The 13,100-nt window shown below is 38.1% G+C and overlaps 3 protein-coding genes across 4 annotated transcripts; all 3 read left to right on the top strand.

Moving 5' to 3' along the window:
* The first annotated feature begins 67 nt into the window (after window positions 1-67).
* Window positions 68-3,576, top strand: LOC139909843 (adenosine 5'-monophosphoramidase HINT3-like). 2 transcript variants are annotated; one of them, XM_071896997.2, is made up of 5 exons: window positions 68-267; window positions 1,243-1,360; window positions 1,565-1,634; window positions 2,725-2,851; window positions 3,135-3,576. In XM_071896997.2, exons 1-5 carry the CDS (start codon window positions 73-75, stop codon window positions 3,234-3,236), a joined length of 612 nt encoding a protein of 203 aa, XP_071753098.2. In that variant the 5' UTR covers window positions 68-72; the 3' UTR covers window positions 3,237-3,576. The 2 variants fall into 2 exon arrangements, with proteins under 2 accessions (XP_071753098.2, XP_071753100.2); XM_071896999.2 differs by having other exon boundaries at window positions 2,725-2,841.
* Window positions 3,577-4,607: 1,031 nt separating this feature from the next.
* On the top strand, window positions 4,608-7,430 carry LOC139909844 (adenosine 5'-monophosphoramidase HINT3-like). The gene is made up of 5 exons (XM_071897000.2): window positions 4,608-4,733; window positions 5,287-5,404; window positions 5,841-5,910; window positions 6,109-6,235; window positions 6,554-7,430. The coding sequence occupies exons 1-5, from the start codon at window positions 4,638-4,640 to the stop codon at window positions 6,599-6,601; spliced, it is 459 nt and encodes a 152-aa protein (XP_071753101.1). The 5' UTR covers window positions 4,608-4,637; the 3' UTR covers window positions 6,602-7,430.
* A 1,739-nt stretch (window positions 7,431-9,169) lies between these two features.
* On the top strand, window positions 9,170-10,215 carry LOC139909850 (centromere protein W-like). Its single transcript, XM_071897006.1, has 3 exons — window positions 9,170-9,266; window positions 9,551-9,664; window positions 10,065-10,215. Exons 1-3 carry the CDS (start codon window positions 9,174-9,176, stop codon window positions 10,089-10,091), a joined length of 234 nt encoding a protein of 77 aa, XP_071753107.1. The 5' UTR covers window positions 9,170-9,173; the 3' UTR covers window positions 10,092-10,215.
* Window positions 10,216-13,100: the final 2,885 nt, after the last annotated feature.

Raw genomic sequence — 13,100 nt, forward strand, 5'->3', positions numbered from 1 at the left:
AACTTTTGAGTGATCTTTCTTCCCAAATAGACGATCTTTGGAAGTGATCAGCAGTAGCCTACCTGTTATGTTATGTCAAACGCCCGTGCTGACACAGACGAGGAACAGACAACAACACCAACAACAGAGACGGGCAATCAAGCGTCCAGGACACTACAGCGAACTATGGAAGGGGGCAAGTCAGATCCAAGTAGTGATATTACTGAAGATTGTATTTTCTGTTTGATTGCGAGCGGTCAAGACAAATACACGGAAGTCATTCATAAGGTAGGCTGCTGTTAACCCCGCGCACACGCTAGTCACACGCTGTCAGGCTGACATCATTCAAAGTTTCACAGGGAGAGGATTTGTAGTAAGACAGTAACTTCACATTTTTGTATTAGCCTTGCTGTAACTGGTTCAAGGTTAATTGAAGTTAAAGGAAAATTCCACCCTCACTGTTATAAATCATATCGATGCACTCCAGGAGTTATATTGATGAAGTGTTGTTATTTACTTTTATGATGTACCCACTTTCCCTCAACCTTCAGTTAGCGATTTCCTACATTTCCCAAAAAGACTTTCTACAACCCCCGGCAACGCGTTTAGCTTGTTGCATTCAGCTGTGGGTAGTGGGCTAGTTTAATGGTTGTAGGTGGAGAGAGCAACAGCATTAACAAGATAGATAGATAGAAAATCTTCTGCTATTAAAGTCTTATTAAAGTCTTAAATATCTTGATGTTACATCACGTCGTCTGGCCAGTTATCTATAAGGGAATAATGGTAGTGTAATAGAGTTTTCCTTTAAGTTCCATACAGTAGAGTTACTATACAGCATGGTTCAGGTCAATTCAGTTACTTCAGGAAGTGAATTATCCTCACAATTTAATAAAAGGGTTAGGGTCTATAAGTCTTTTGCCATTATAAGCTTTTATATGTAATCTTTAAAGAAATCACCGAGAATGAGATTATTATATAAATTACAGTTTTAATTTACTTTTAACTGAAAATGATCCAACCTCAACCCTGCTATACAGGTCTATCAAATGGAAGACTAGGCTAACGTAAATAGATATGGCCAAAGAATAATAAAAGTCTATGTGTGTTTACTACCACTAATCAACAATTATATATAAAAGCTATATTTATTTATATAGGGATTTCCAGTACACCATGTTCACTGCCTATAGCTGTAGAAGTCCTTGTGTGTGTCTTGAATCAGTTTTGTCTCTTCATCTGTAGTGTTTTGAACCCGTCCAACAGGATAATGAGCTGGTGTGTTTCCGGGACATTTGCCCTGCCGCTCCTCATCACTACCTGATTATTCCTAGACAGCACATCCTCAGCTGCTTCTCTCTCCACTACAAACATGTCGGCCTCAGTGAGTCATGGAACTACAGCTGCTACTACCAATACTACTACTACTACTACTGCTAATACTACAATTTCTTCAAGTACTTCAACTTGACAAGACTACATTTGAATTCATACTGCCTACGCAAGCACAGAATTTATTTATTTTTCTTAACTATGAAATTTCTAGTTAAGTTATTATTGATCAGTAACTGAGTCATGTATCCAACAGTTGAAAGGATGGCTGATATGGGGAAAGCTGTACTATGTGATCAAGGGATCACCGATCTGAACGATATAAGGTAGTTAAAACTGAAGAAGTGTGTGTGTGTGTGTGTGTGTGTGTGTGTGTGTGTGTGTGTTTGTGTATGTTGAATGGTTTATTCATAAACCCAATTGACTTAAGAATGTGTAGGATCTGCACTCCAACAAATCAAAAATCTTCACAAGATCATGCTCTTCTTGACATAATGATGGTATAAAGTGCAAAGGTTTTGGCATACATTAGACCTTCATCAGTGCAATATGCATAAACCTAAATAAAACCAAATTATGATTAATGGAAAAGATTCATTTTAGTATACAGTTCCTTTAAATGGATCATGCATACTAAAATCACCAGCTAATGTAGGCTGTAGGTTGAAATGGACTGTTTGAGGTGGGGCCAAAGCCTGTGTGCGTGTGTGTGTGCGTGTTAATGCCAACTGCATCTGCATTCTTGTCACGATGCTCTGCATGTATCTCTGTTTTCAACCTGTCACCCTCCACACCTATACAGAGGACTGTGGTAATGCCACCTCCCTTTTCTTTGAAACGTTGTTGCAAACTAAGAGTCTGAAATAGTTCATCCTGCTAGCCACCTCGCCTGTTCCTGACCCAAAGGCACAATGAAGTGCTCCTGTTGTCCCCCTCTGAAACTTGTCCACCATCAGGGAAAGTAATACTCTTTTAGTGTCACATTACAGTGTAGATAAGTCATGATCCTGCCCTAAGGCTGAAAGGAGAGAAAAGAGAGGAGGAAAAGATAGAAGGTTAGAGACCGGACAAAAGGCTTTCACAAAGCGGTGCATCAGGAGATAATAACACATGGGCAAAAATGCCTAACCAAAACCATATTCTGTTTCCTCTTCTTTTTTCCCCCAGAAAGAATAATACAGGCTTTATAGATACACTGTACAAAATCCAAGCTTGTTATTTGTCTGTGTGTCATTTCCCCCTTTGGGATTTTCATAAAACTGTGCTTTGCTGCCTGAAGTCAAATTGAAACGGTGTAGAGAACGCCGAAGCATCCTGCTCCTCTAAACCCAAACCTACAGCTATATGCTCAGGAGCGTGTTTGTTGTGACGGTGTAATCAGCATATTGATTGGCAGCGATGTGTTTGCCTCCGCAGGCTGGGCTTCCACCGGCCCCCCTACACCTCAGTAGATCACCTCCACCTCCATGTGCTCGCCCCCGCCAGCCAGATCTCCCAGTACATGGTGCACAAGTTCCTTCCAGGCACAGACAGGTTCGTTAAGGTGAGTGCTGGTAACTAGAAATGCCTTCTGCCTCTCTCCTCAGCTCGTATTTTATTCATTTTCACTGCAATTCTCTCATCTAATGAACTTTCAACAGTCACAGGACTGTTGTCAGGGCACTAAGATACAAATGTAGAAATTGAGACAGATAAGCTATGAAGGGACTTGTGTTTGAGTGTGTGCGTCTCTCTGTGCATCTCCCTTTGTCTCTTACAGTTTCTAGTCGCTCTCTCTCTCTCATGTACACCACTATATTGAGTAAAATATGCCTTTCTCTCTGCAGGAAGACCATTTACGGAAGGTTTTAAGCAACATCGCTCCCAGAAATTCAGTCAAGTGCACTTTAGGCAAATATTTATGGTTTCTGGACTCTGGACACTCCTAGGGAGCAGCGAAAATCTCACAAGAGTCACATGGATCATCGGCTTAGAAGACCACTCAGTGTGTGTGTGTGTGTGTGTGTGTGTGTGGCCAAAGACAAAAATGACTTGATGGTGACTCCATGACTGTGTATGAAGTTTTGTTAAAATATCTCTAAAATTAATTTCATAGAGCCTCTCTCTCTTAAAAGGATTTTTTTTTCATATTATTTTTTAGTATTTTATATACAGTATTTTATAGTATTATTTTATAAATAAAATTTCTACTTATATGTGTGACCATATGTTTTTATTATTCCTACTATTTATTGATGTTTTACATTTTTTAGCAATTCAATTTCTTTATTTTTTTATTGTCTTTATACGTTTAAAGGTATGGAACTTGTATCCTTATTTTTTTGCCATAGAAATGAATAGTGTAAACAGTTACATCTAGAAGTAAAATTGTAAAAACCTTCAAGCAACTTGTTTGAAAGAAATCAACATTTTTCACACTTCCAGTCACTTTCAGGTAACACGTTTTCTCTGGGAAGTGCAGTTTCTACTTAGGGACATGCAGCTGAACAGTTTAGTAGGACTAAATAACAGAGAAATATGCTGCCTTATAGTGCTGTCAGAAATATCAACATTACATACTGGACGAACATCAAAGTGGTGAATAAGTTGAATAAGACTGAAAAAGTTGGGGGAGCATGAAGTCATGTCAAGAACCGATAGTAAAACAAATGTATTTCATTATTATCTGTTATTGTTCTATGTAAATAATTGGTATCTTGTATATTTCTATTTTCGCTCTGTTTAACATTTAGTTGTGCATTGTTGTGCATAATCAGCCTATAGCTTTTCTTTTTTGTGAAGAGACAACTGCTGCAAATATTTATGCAAGAGTTTCTTTATATATATTTATATTGCTACAAGACTGGTAAATACATAATTAGCCTACTGGCACCCTAACAGGTCTAATGCAACAAATATGCATACAACTTTTGGCTACATATATGAATAAATAAATAAAACATCAGTTACAGGCCTGATGCACATTTTCTCCTCTTAATTCTACTACTGCAACATAAAGTAACTCTTTGCCACTCGATTTCTAAAATAAAACAACAGCCACCAATATAACTCCTTTAGTTACAGGGTCCAGTTTGCTATTATTTCCGACCAAAAGCACTTTACGACTTCAGAAGCCCGAATTTACGAGCAGCACTTGAACATAACAGCAGACCAACTCGATTGTCAGCCATGGAAGTATTATATTTTCTGTCAGCCTTCCTCTCGATTAGCTCTGGTATTGGCTTGTTGTCCTTGCCGCAGAGCAGACATGCCCAAACAGCGTCATGCAGCAGCCTAGACAAACCCTTACGTACCTTTAGTCCACAGAAGAGACAAGTTTGAAAACACTAATGGAAACTCAAGATGGTTCTCAGTCTAGTGGGGACGAAGATTGCCTATTCTGTAAAATGGCCAACAACCAGACTGACGCAGAAATACTAATGAGCGTAAGTACAGACAACACTGTTACTTGACGTTTAAACATTTCAGGAATTGGAAATCCATAGTCTTTCTCTCTCTCTCTCTCTCTCTCTCTCTCTCTCTCTCTCTCTCTCTCTCTCTCTCTCTCTCTCTCGCTCTCTCTCTCTCTCTCTCCCTCTCTCAATTCAATTAAATTCAATTCAAAGGGGCTTTATTGGCATGGGAAACATACGTTTACATTGCCAAAGCAAGTGTGAAATAAAAACAAAAAATGTACGTACAATTAAAGATATACTAGAATAAAGAAATGTGTAAACATTGCAACATTGCAATCAAATATATAAATAAGAGTAGGTAAAATTAACTTAAAAATGCAACAGAAAAATAGTGCTTTTGCTGTTAAAAAAAGAATATATATATATATATATATATATATATATATATATATATACAGATAAGTAAACATAACTTAAAATAAAAATAGAAAAATGTGGATCTCTCTCTCTCTCTCTCTCTCTCTCTCTCTCTCTCTCTCTCTCTCTCTCTCTGTGTGTGTGTGTGTGTGTGTGTGTTATACAGGATAATGAGCTGGTCTGTTTTCGGGACTCCAAGCCTGGCGCGAGGCATCATTACCTTGTTATTCCCAGGACGCATGTCGGCAACTGCAAAACTCTCCAAAAGGACCACATACCTCTAGGTCAGAGGGTCCCAAACTTATTTTATTGGCACAATATTCCTCTGCCCCAGGACAGTACTGTCAGTATTTGGGAACTTACACCACTTCTTCCCTAAGCATTCCCCTTCAAACACAGATATAATCATACATACTCACCCTATTATTATTTAGTAATAACAGTATTTATAAGCAGTATTTCTGAAATGCTTACTGGAACATAAAGCAAAGATGCCTCTGCGGACCTGCAAAAATGAGCTTAGTAATAAAACATAGACCTTTGGAAATACTACAGAGCAAACATGTTATTGTGTAATTATCTCATTTGGTTGAAATTAGAGCCTGGTGTAACTACTTCTGAAGTTTATATTTTTTAATAAATAAACAGCAAACACTGGCTTCCATTTGGTCTAGGCTGCATGACTGCTCAATATTGATGTATTGATCTGCTTGTTGACAGTGGAGCAGATGGAGGAAATGGGAAGGAGGATATTGGAGAAGAACAAAGTCAGCGACCTAGATGACATCAGGTAAATTGATTTTCTATCATGACAACACAGAGAGCTGTATTTTAACTGAGGGGGATAGCATCATCTTTAACCTTTCTCTCCAAACTATTTCTATTAAAACACACACACACACACACACACACACACACACACACATTGGTTATTGATCTGCAGTATACTGTCAAACGTGATGTTCAACCCCAGTTTGAATCTCTGCAGGATGGGCTTTCACCTGCCTCCCTTCTCATCTGTTCCCCACCTACATCTCCATGTTCTGGCCCCCGCCAGTCAGATGAACACCCGGTCCCTGACTCGCTACGGGCCGCAGTCTTATTGGTTCATCACGGTGAGTGACAGCTTGGATGGCTGCACCCCACCTACACCTTATAGCAGTGGCTTTAACCCCTCGTAACCAGAGACAAGCCACACTGTCTTTACTGGGATAAATCTTTCCTTTAGCCATAGCAAACTCCTCATAGTGAGAAAGTTACATTTCTGTCGCTTCCTTGTTATGTATCAAGTGAAAATGTGAAACTGTTGTGTGTACTGCACCAATGTTATCTGTTGATTATGTATAAATGCAGTTTATTTGTACTTTTAACTACTAATCATATTCAACTTCATTGTGAATAAAGTATTAACGCATTGCTGTGCTCTGCTGCAGGTAGACAAAGTGCTCCATCAGTTGAGGACTCACAGCAAGGTCAAATGAAGAGTGTCGCAAGAGTGTTGCAAGAGTCTTCTTCACTGTTCTCAGAATATCTATTGTCATTTTATATCCCTTTTCCACCCTACTTGACATTTTAATGTTACTGGATCCATCCCAAAAGTCCAGAAATCACTCCTTTCCTTCATGACCTGGAAACTGATGTTTATTCCATCATGTTGCCTGCTGATCCAGTAGTGGAAGAAAAAAAGAAATATTGGTTAAAACAGTTCCTCATCTTTTTCAGCAGAGGCTGGTCAAGTTCAACCCAAGAAATTTACATGATGCTTTAACATGCATCCATCTTAGTCCCATCTTAGTCATGATGTGAAATGACTGCACCATCAGTGAGGATAAAATCACAGCTGTCCAGGATGATATTTATTGATCTACTGAAAAAAATATGAACCTTCATGATTTACTTGAAAACTGATAACTAATTTCTAGCTACAGATCAAAAAGCTATTTCTAAAAAGCTTTACTTTAAACTATGCTACTTATACGGGCTTTAGTTATCAGGAAGGAAAATTAACATAAACATGTCATATTGCACTCTGCACTTACACAGGGAATAAACGCACACAAATGCACACACACCAACAAAGTTTACGCACAGAAATCATATTTGTTTGTATGTTTACTTAATTGTTTGTGTGTAGGTGATTGGGTGTTATACTCTAAATACAACCAGTTGCTTAACACCTTTGATATTTTTATGTTGATACAGGCAGGGATACAAACTTTATTTTTAAGCAATGATTTTTCATTAATTGTTTAATTGATTGTTTTTAATATGTTGTTTTACTGTTCAAAAAGTCATATTAAAATTGATTAAAGATGCACTGATGGCTATGTTCACATTACAGGCCTTAAGGTGCAATTCCTATTTGTTGGTCAGATCAAATCTTTTTGTCTTGACTGTTCACATGATGTGTGGAAGTGACACATAATTATCCAACATCAGTGAAGCAGAACAGACCTCTGCCCTGAAAGGACCTGCATGCACACATGAACAACAAGAAGAAACATCGTGTTTCCAAGACACTCCATCATGGCAGTTAATGAAATAACAAAGTTACTGTACAATAGATGTGTACAAGGTCGTGAATCGGTCAACTCTATCTAACTCCCTTTCTTCTGCCAGCACTCAGCAACCATTTGACATAATCAGATCATTTATGAGACTTCCTGTTGATGAGGAACCTGCAACAGGCCAGATGCATCAAACATGTCTGTTGTTATGATGTTATTAATCTTATGATGTTATTAATCTTATGATGTTATTAACCCTTTCAGTTCTGTGTATAGTGGGATTAGCTCACTGGTTTGTTAGATTACTGAGTGTCAAAATTGAAAAAAATTCAGAAAAGCAAATGATGAGGGTGGAAATCTACTCAAAACCATTTGAAAATATGAAACTATATCTTGAAGATGCTTGACGTTGGCAAGATATTTCACAACTACCTATAAAGCAACCTGCTTGCTAAATACTCATCTACCTTCCTCATGATGCTATTCAAAACACTGTTCAGGTCTGGAGGACTGTATGATGTAAAACTAGACAGCAGACACTTTAATGGACAAGCTCCATCTTACTGTCTGGCACTGGAGTCAAATCTTGAGTAGCCTATACTCGCTATACTGTCACCTTCATCCAAAAAAAACATTGGATGTCTAGAGGTGTTTTTTTTCTGTCAGGAATTATAGTTAAGACAGTAAATCACCTAAAAGCATCATTATGCAGAGTTCACAGAGGTAAATCCACAAAATATTATCTTCCAGTTACAGCGCTTTCAGGAAAGTTCAACAGCAACAAAAACATCTCAGTAAATCTTTATTTTTATTTTTTATTTTTTTACATTTTTAGAATGCATGTCATTGTAGATCATCCTCACAAAGAAAGCACAATCATATCCTGTGTATTGATAAATGCAACATTATTAAGCAGAACCTTGTCACCATTATCATCATTATCCAAATCAATACAATGAGAAGGGAGAAGGAAAAGTGTGAGCAATCAAAAACACAAATTCACACGGGAGTATTGATGACTGTTAAGTAAACAATGTGAGTTTGCTGCACAGCTTGATAGCCACCGTGTTATTATCCATGTTTCCACTACTTTAATAAATAATAAATGGTGCGTGTAAATGTACAATCAACACGCAACTGTGCACAATAAAGGCCTGAACAGTAGCCTAAACATCAATAATACTTGCTGAGCATTACAAACAATGAATTGTATAATAAAAAAAGAGAAAAAAGCTAGTCCTACCAAAAACATACAAAATACAGAACAAATGGAAAATCAGGTGTGAGTCATAACATTTCAAAATTATGATCTTCAAAGATTCCTTTTCCAAGTTGTTTCTTTTCCATTAATATAATGAATGAAACAGAGGACCAGACAAACTGACCTCTAGATGTCGCTAAAGGTTTAAAATAATTGTAACTGCAACTACTCTGACGTCATATTATGCGCCGGTAGTGAGCAGCGCGGGAGATTGAAAAAAAACAAAAACAGCAGCAACAACTGTTGTAGCAGCTGACGGTCTTATTCGGTGATAAATTTGCTAAAATGATGAAAAGGGCACCCAGAAGTACGTTGAAATCGATCATTAAAACGAAAACGAAGAGTCGGTGTAATGTGACGCAAACAACTGACGCAATGGTAGGTGAAGTAATGAGGACTCCCAACTGAGAAGATGTTTGTTGTTCGATATGATTTTGTACAGAATTATGCAACTGTAAACTGTACATTAAAAGCTAACCGTGATTCTTAAACATCTTGATCTTCCAGTGCTAACGTCTAGTCACTTGAGTAAGGGTGAAATTAACTCCTTATTTCACTGGGTGGGGAGTGGGGATTTCACTTTGGGAGGCACTGACCTAACAAGCCTAAACTAGCTAAGCTTAGTAAACACAAATTAAGGTCTTTTTCTTTTTCTTCCCCAGGTTGAACTGCTAATGCTGCTGTTTCTGAACGGCCTGGCAGAGGAGGCGAGGACCCAGGCTTTCCAAGACAAGTCATCCACAGTCAGAGCGCAGCATGTCAGGGCAGTTTCCAAGGTCAGTCAGGAAGGATGTGTCATTTTGACCTATGTGTCTGGTGTATATAATTATGTTAGTGTCTCCTCACCAATACCAGAGCTGTACATGCAGCTTTTAAAGTAATAGGTCTTTGGTTAGATTTCACTATGACATTGGTGAAATAAGACTTGACCAGGGTGAGTGCCATGGCCTTAGGATGTATTTGGAATAATTTAAAAACTCTGGATTTGATTTCTTGAGGCTAGGAGATAAGTTTAAAAACACCTTTGAAGGGGACTGGATGCACAAGTTAAACACTTATAAAGACCGTCCTGTTGATCATTATTTTGTTGTGTAGTCTGTTTTTTATTTATTCCATTTTGAGTGGTAAACAATCTTGTAAAAATCTTTTTTGTGTTTTTTCTCCCCTCATCTATAGAAAATGCTGAAAAAATCCAGAGGATGATGGGCGAAGCACATCTTTATCATCGTCATGAATATCATCATGATCATGAACAGCAGTTTTTAATTGTATCTATTTGTTGTTTGGTATGTCAAAATGATCTCTTATTTATTGTATTTACATTATTCTACTGTATGTGTTATGTCAGTAAAGGTTTAATGGATATACTGTCTTAATAGTTTCTTGTCATTAAGTAAAACGATACAACGATAAAAGAAATGTTCCCTCTTCTCATTTCAGACAGCACCTTCTGGAATATCAGTTATCTGTTGGTGCTTTTCAAATGTGTGTCAACATTCACACCGATTAAAAGACGTCATGATAATGTTTTTATTCCAACATAGGTGAGTGGAGCCTGTTATTAATGTTCAGAGAAAGTGTCACTCAGTTGGATAGTTAAATAGCTGCTGATAAATATAGAAAAGACAGGAAGACTCCCTCACACACTACCGTAAAAAGAGAAGGATGGTGTTTGAGGCAGTAGCTACTTTTGCATAGTTAGGGTTGTAAACTTCTGGAGCTTTCCCCTTTTTAAGGAATTATTAAGTGAGTATGGAATCTAGGGATATGGGAATTAAAAGCCTCATATGGGAAATTCTGGATATTTTTTGATTTTGTACCAATATGTCACTATTAGATAAAGCGATTTTTAAAACAAAAGATATACTTCAAACGAGAACTGCAATAAACACAACGCTGTTTTAAAAAATGTTTGCCATAACGCCAATAATATTGGACTCTTGAGGGTCATTTTTTTCAGAGCAAAGAGCTTAGCTTTCCCCCACCCTAGTTTAATAAGATAGAATACAAAAAACAACTACATAACCAGCAAAGCAAGTAAACTTGCCAGTCAGTCCGCTATCAGGTTGTCATCCTCTGATGTGTCACATCCTGAGAGCTGCAACAATTTATTTAACATAGAAGTTTTTATTTTACAGCCTGCTAATTACAGTGTGACTAGTTTGTAAGTATGGGGTACTAGTAAAATAACAATGCTGTAGTTACAGGGTAACAAAACAAGAAGTTGTTTAAACTCGTAAATTAAAGGGTAACAATTTTGTAATTATGAGAGATTTATAAGGTAGTTATGGTGTAACTATTTTTGTAATTACTGCATACTTAAAAAATAATTACAGGGTACAATAACATAATTAGGGGGGACAAAACAAATGTTATCGGTGATTAAAGGTTCATGCACTGAAAAAAGACCATTGTAAAGTGCAACCCATGTTTCTATTAGCTACATGGGTTGATGCACAGGTTGTTCTGGAAAAAATAAAATCTACACCTGAAAAGCTGAATTAAAGATGAATAACTTTTCTTTTTATTTTCCTAAAGTATCCCCTCAGATATGATAGTAGGTAGTAGTAATAGGTAATAGTAATATATAGTAGTAATAGTAATAGGTAGTAGTAAGATTAGAGTGAACTAACTTGTGGCTTAAAACAGTTAAAGTGCAATAGGAATTAGCAATTAAATAGATGTTTTCCACATACAAAATACAGTATCTTAATACAAATTCCAAATATTCAGTTATGTGTGTTTTAATCATGTGTAGTTTATAAACCATGTACAAAGTGAGACATCTCTGTCATCAAAGTCTACTGGGGCCTGAGCTTCATCTGATGAATCATGATGCAGCTGGACAGAATGCTGCAGAGTTCATAGAATTTAGAATGTCAGTGTCATAAAGGAGCGATTGACCTGAACACAAACACAGACAGACAGACAGTTTCATCTCTGATCGGTGTTCACCTGCACATTGAGAAAGAAAACTCACGTTGCATTTGGAGAAACTTCAACAATATCTACCTTTTAGAGCGGAAAACATGGAGAGTGATTTCCATCTTGGTAAGCCACATGTATTTATAATGTTATTATTTAACAGGAAAAGATTAGTACAGAGGATTTTGCTGAACAGACAAACAAGAGACAGACAGTCAGGATAGACTAGTTGTTTGTGTTGAAGGATTTGCATCTGTGTCCAGTTCTTCCTTAGTTTGATTTACATTGTAAATTCACAGTTAGATTTGTTGTTGAAATAAAACTATGATGAAGGCATAAGATGAAGCTATGATGAAGCATGTTGACCTTGAATGAAGCTACATCAGGTGGCCTCATGGTTATTTGATTATTAAGATGTTGCCATTGCATTTCTTTCAGCATCCATGCAAATGGTCGCTCGACTCAATGCCCTTAATGACGATCGCCATGAAAACATTAACTGCATGTTTGCGAAAGTCCTGAAGAAGGAGCATTATCTTTATGCTGAAGCCTGTAGTTTCTCTGGAGTTCCTGCTGAGCTCGACTTTGACCTTTCACCTCAGTCTGCTGTTGGTCTCGGCTCCAAACCTGCTTGTGGATTTGAGAGCCTCAATATGTGGGAACCAATAGTCAGCACAGCTTCATCAGCATACAAACGTCTCTTGGACATGGACAAAGGAGACTTTCCTCCCACAGAGAAAGAGTCTCATCTCCTGAACGAAGAAACAGTGTTAGGTAATGCTGGAGCATCCATCCACCCAGCTCAGCATGTTGAGGCTCAATCCAACCTGCTCCGCCTTGTTGAGGCTCCATCCCATGCGGCTCCAATGACTGATGACTTCAAAATCATTGAGAGACTGAATCAGCTTCAGCGCTCCCCCTTTGGTTTTGACGATGACTACCACCTGGAGGCAGTTGGAAAGAGATACCTCTACGCTCCCCCATGTGACACATCTGGATTTGTGGCTGACTGCTGCTCACCCTGTGGATCCACTCTGGTCTGCCTGGATGAGTGGGAGCCACTGGTCATATCCCACTTTGACTTGGGGAAGGAGGGATGTGGTGAGGAGCTCCTCTACGCTTCATCACATCTCTCTAGATTTGCAGTTGACTGCTCCCCACAGCATGGGCCGACTCTGGACCAGCTTGACAAATGGGAACCTGTTGTCAGCAGCACTGATTCTCACCTTATGCAGTTCCTCTCTGTCCTCCTGAAGGAGAAGGAACTTCGTGAAAAGCACATGAATG

The sequence above is a fragment of the Centroberyx gerrardi genome, chromosome 18, assembly GCF_048128805.1.
Source record: "Centroberyx gerrardi isolate f3 chromosome 18, fCenGer3.hap1.cur.20231027, whole genome shotgun sequence".
NCBI lineage: Eukaryota > Metazoa > Chordata > Actinopteri > Beryciformes > Berycidae > Centroberyx > Centroberyx gerrardi.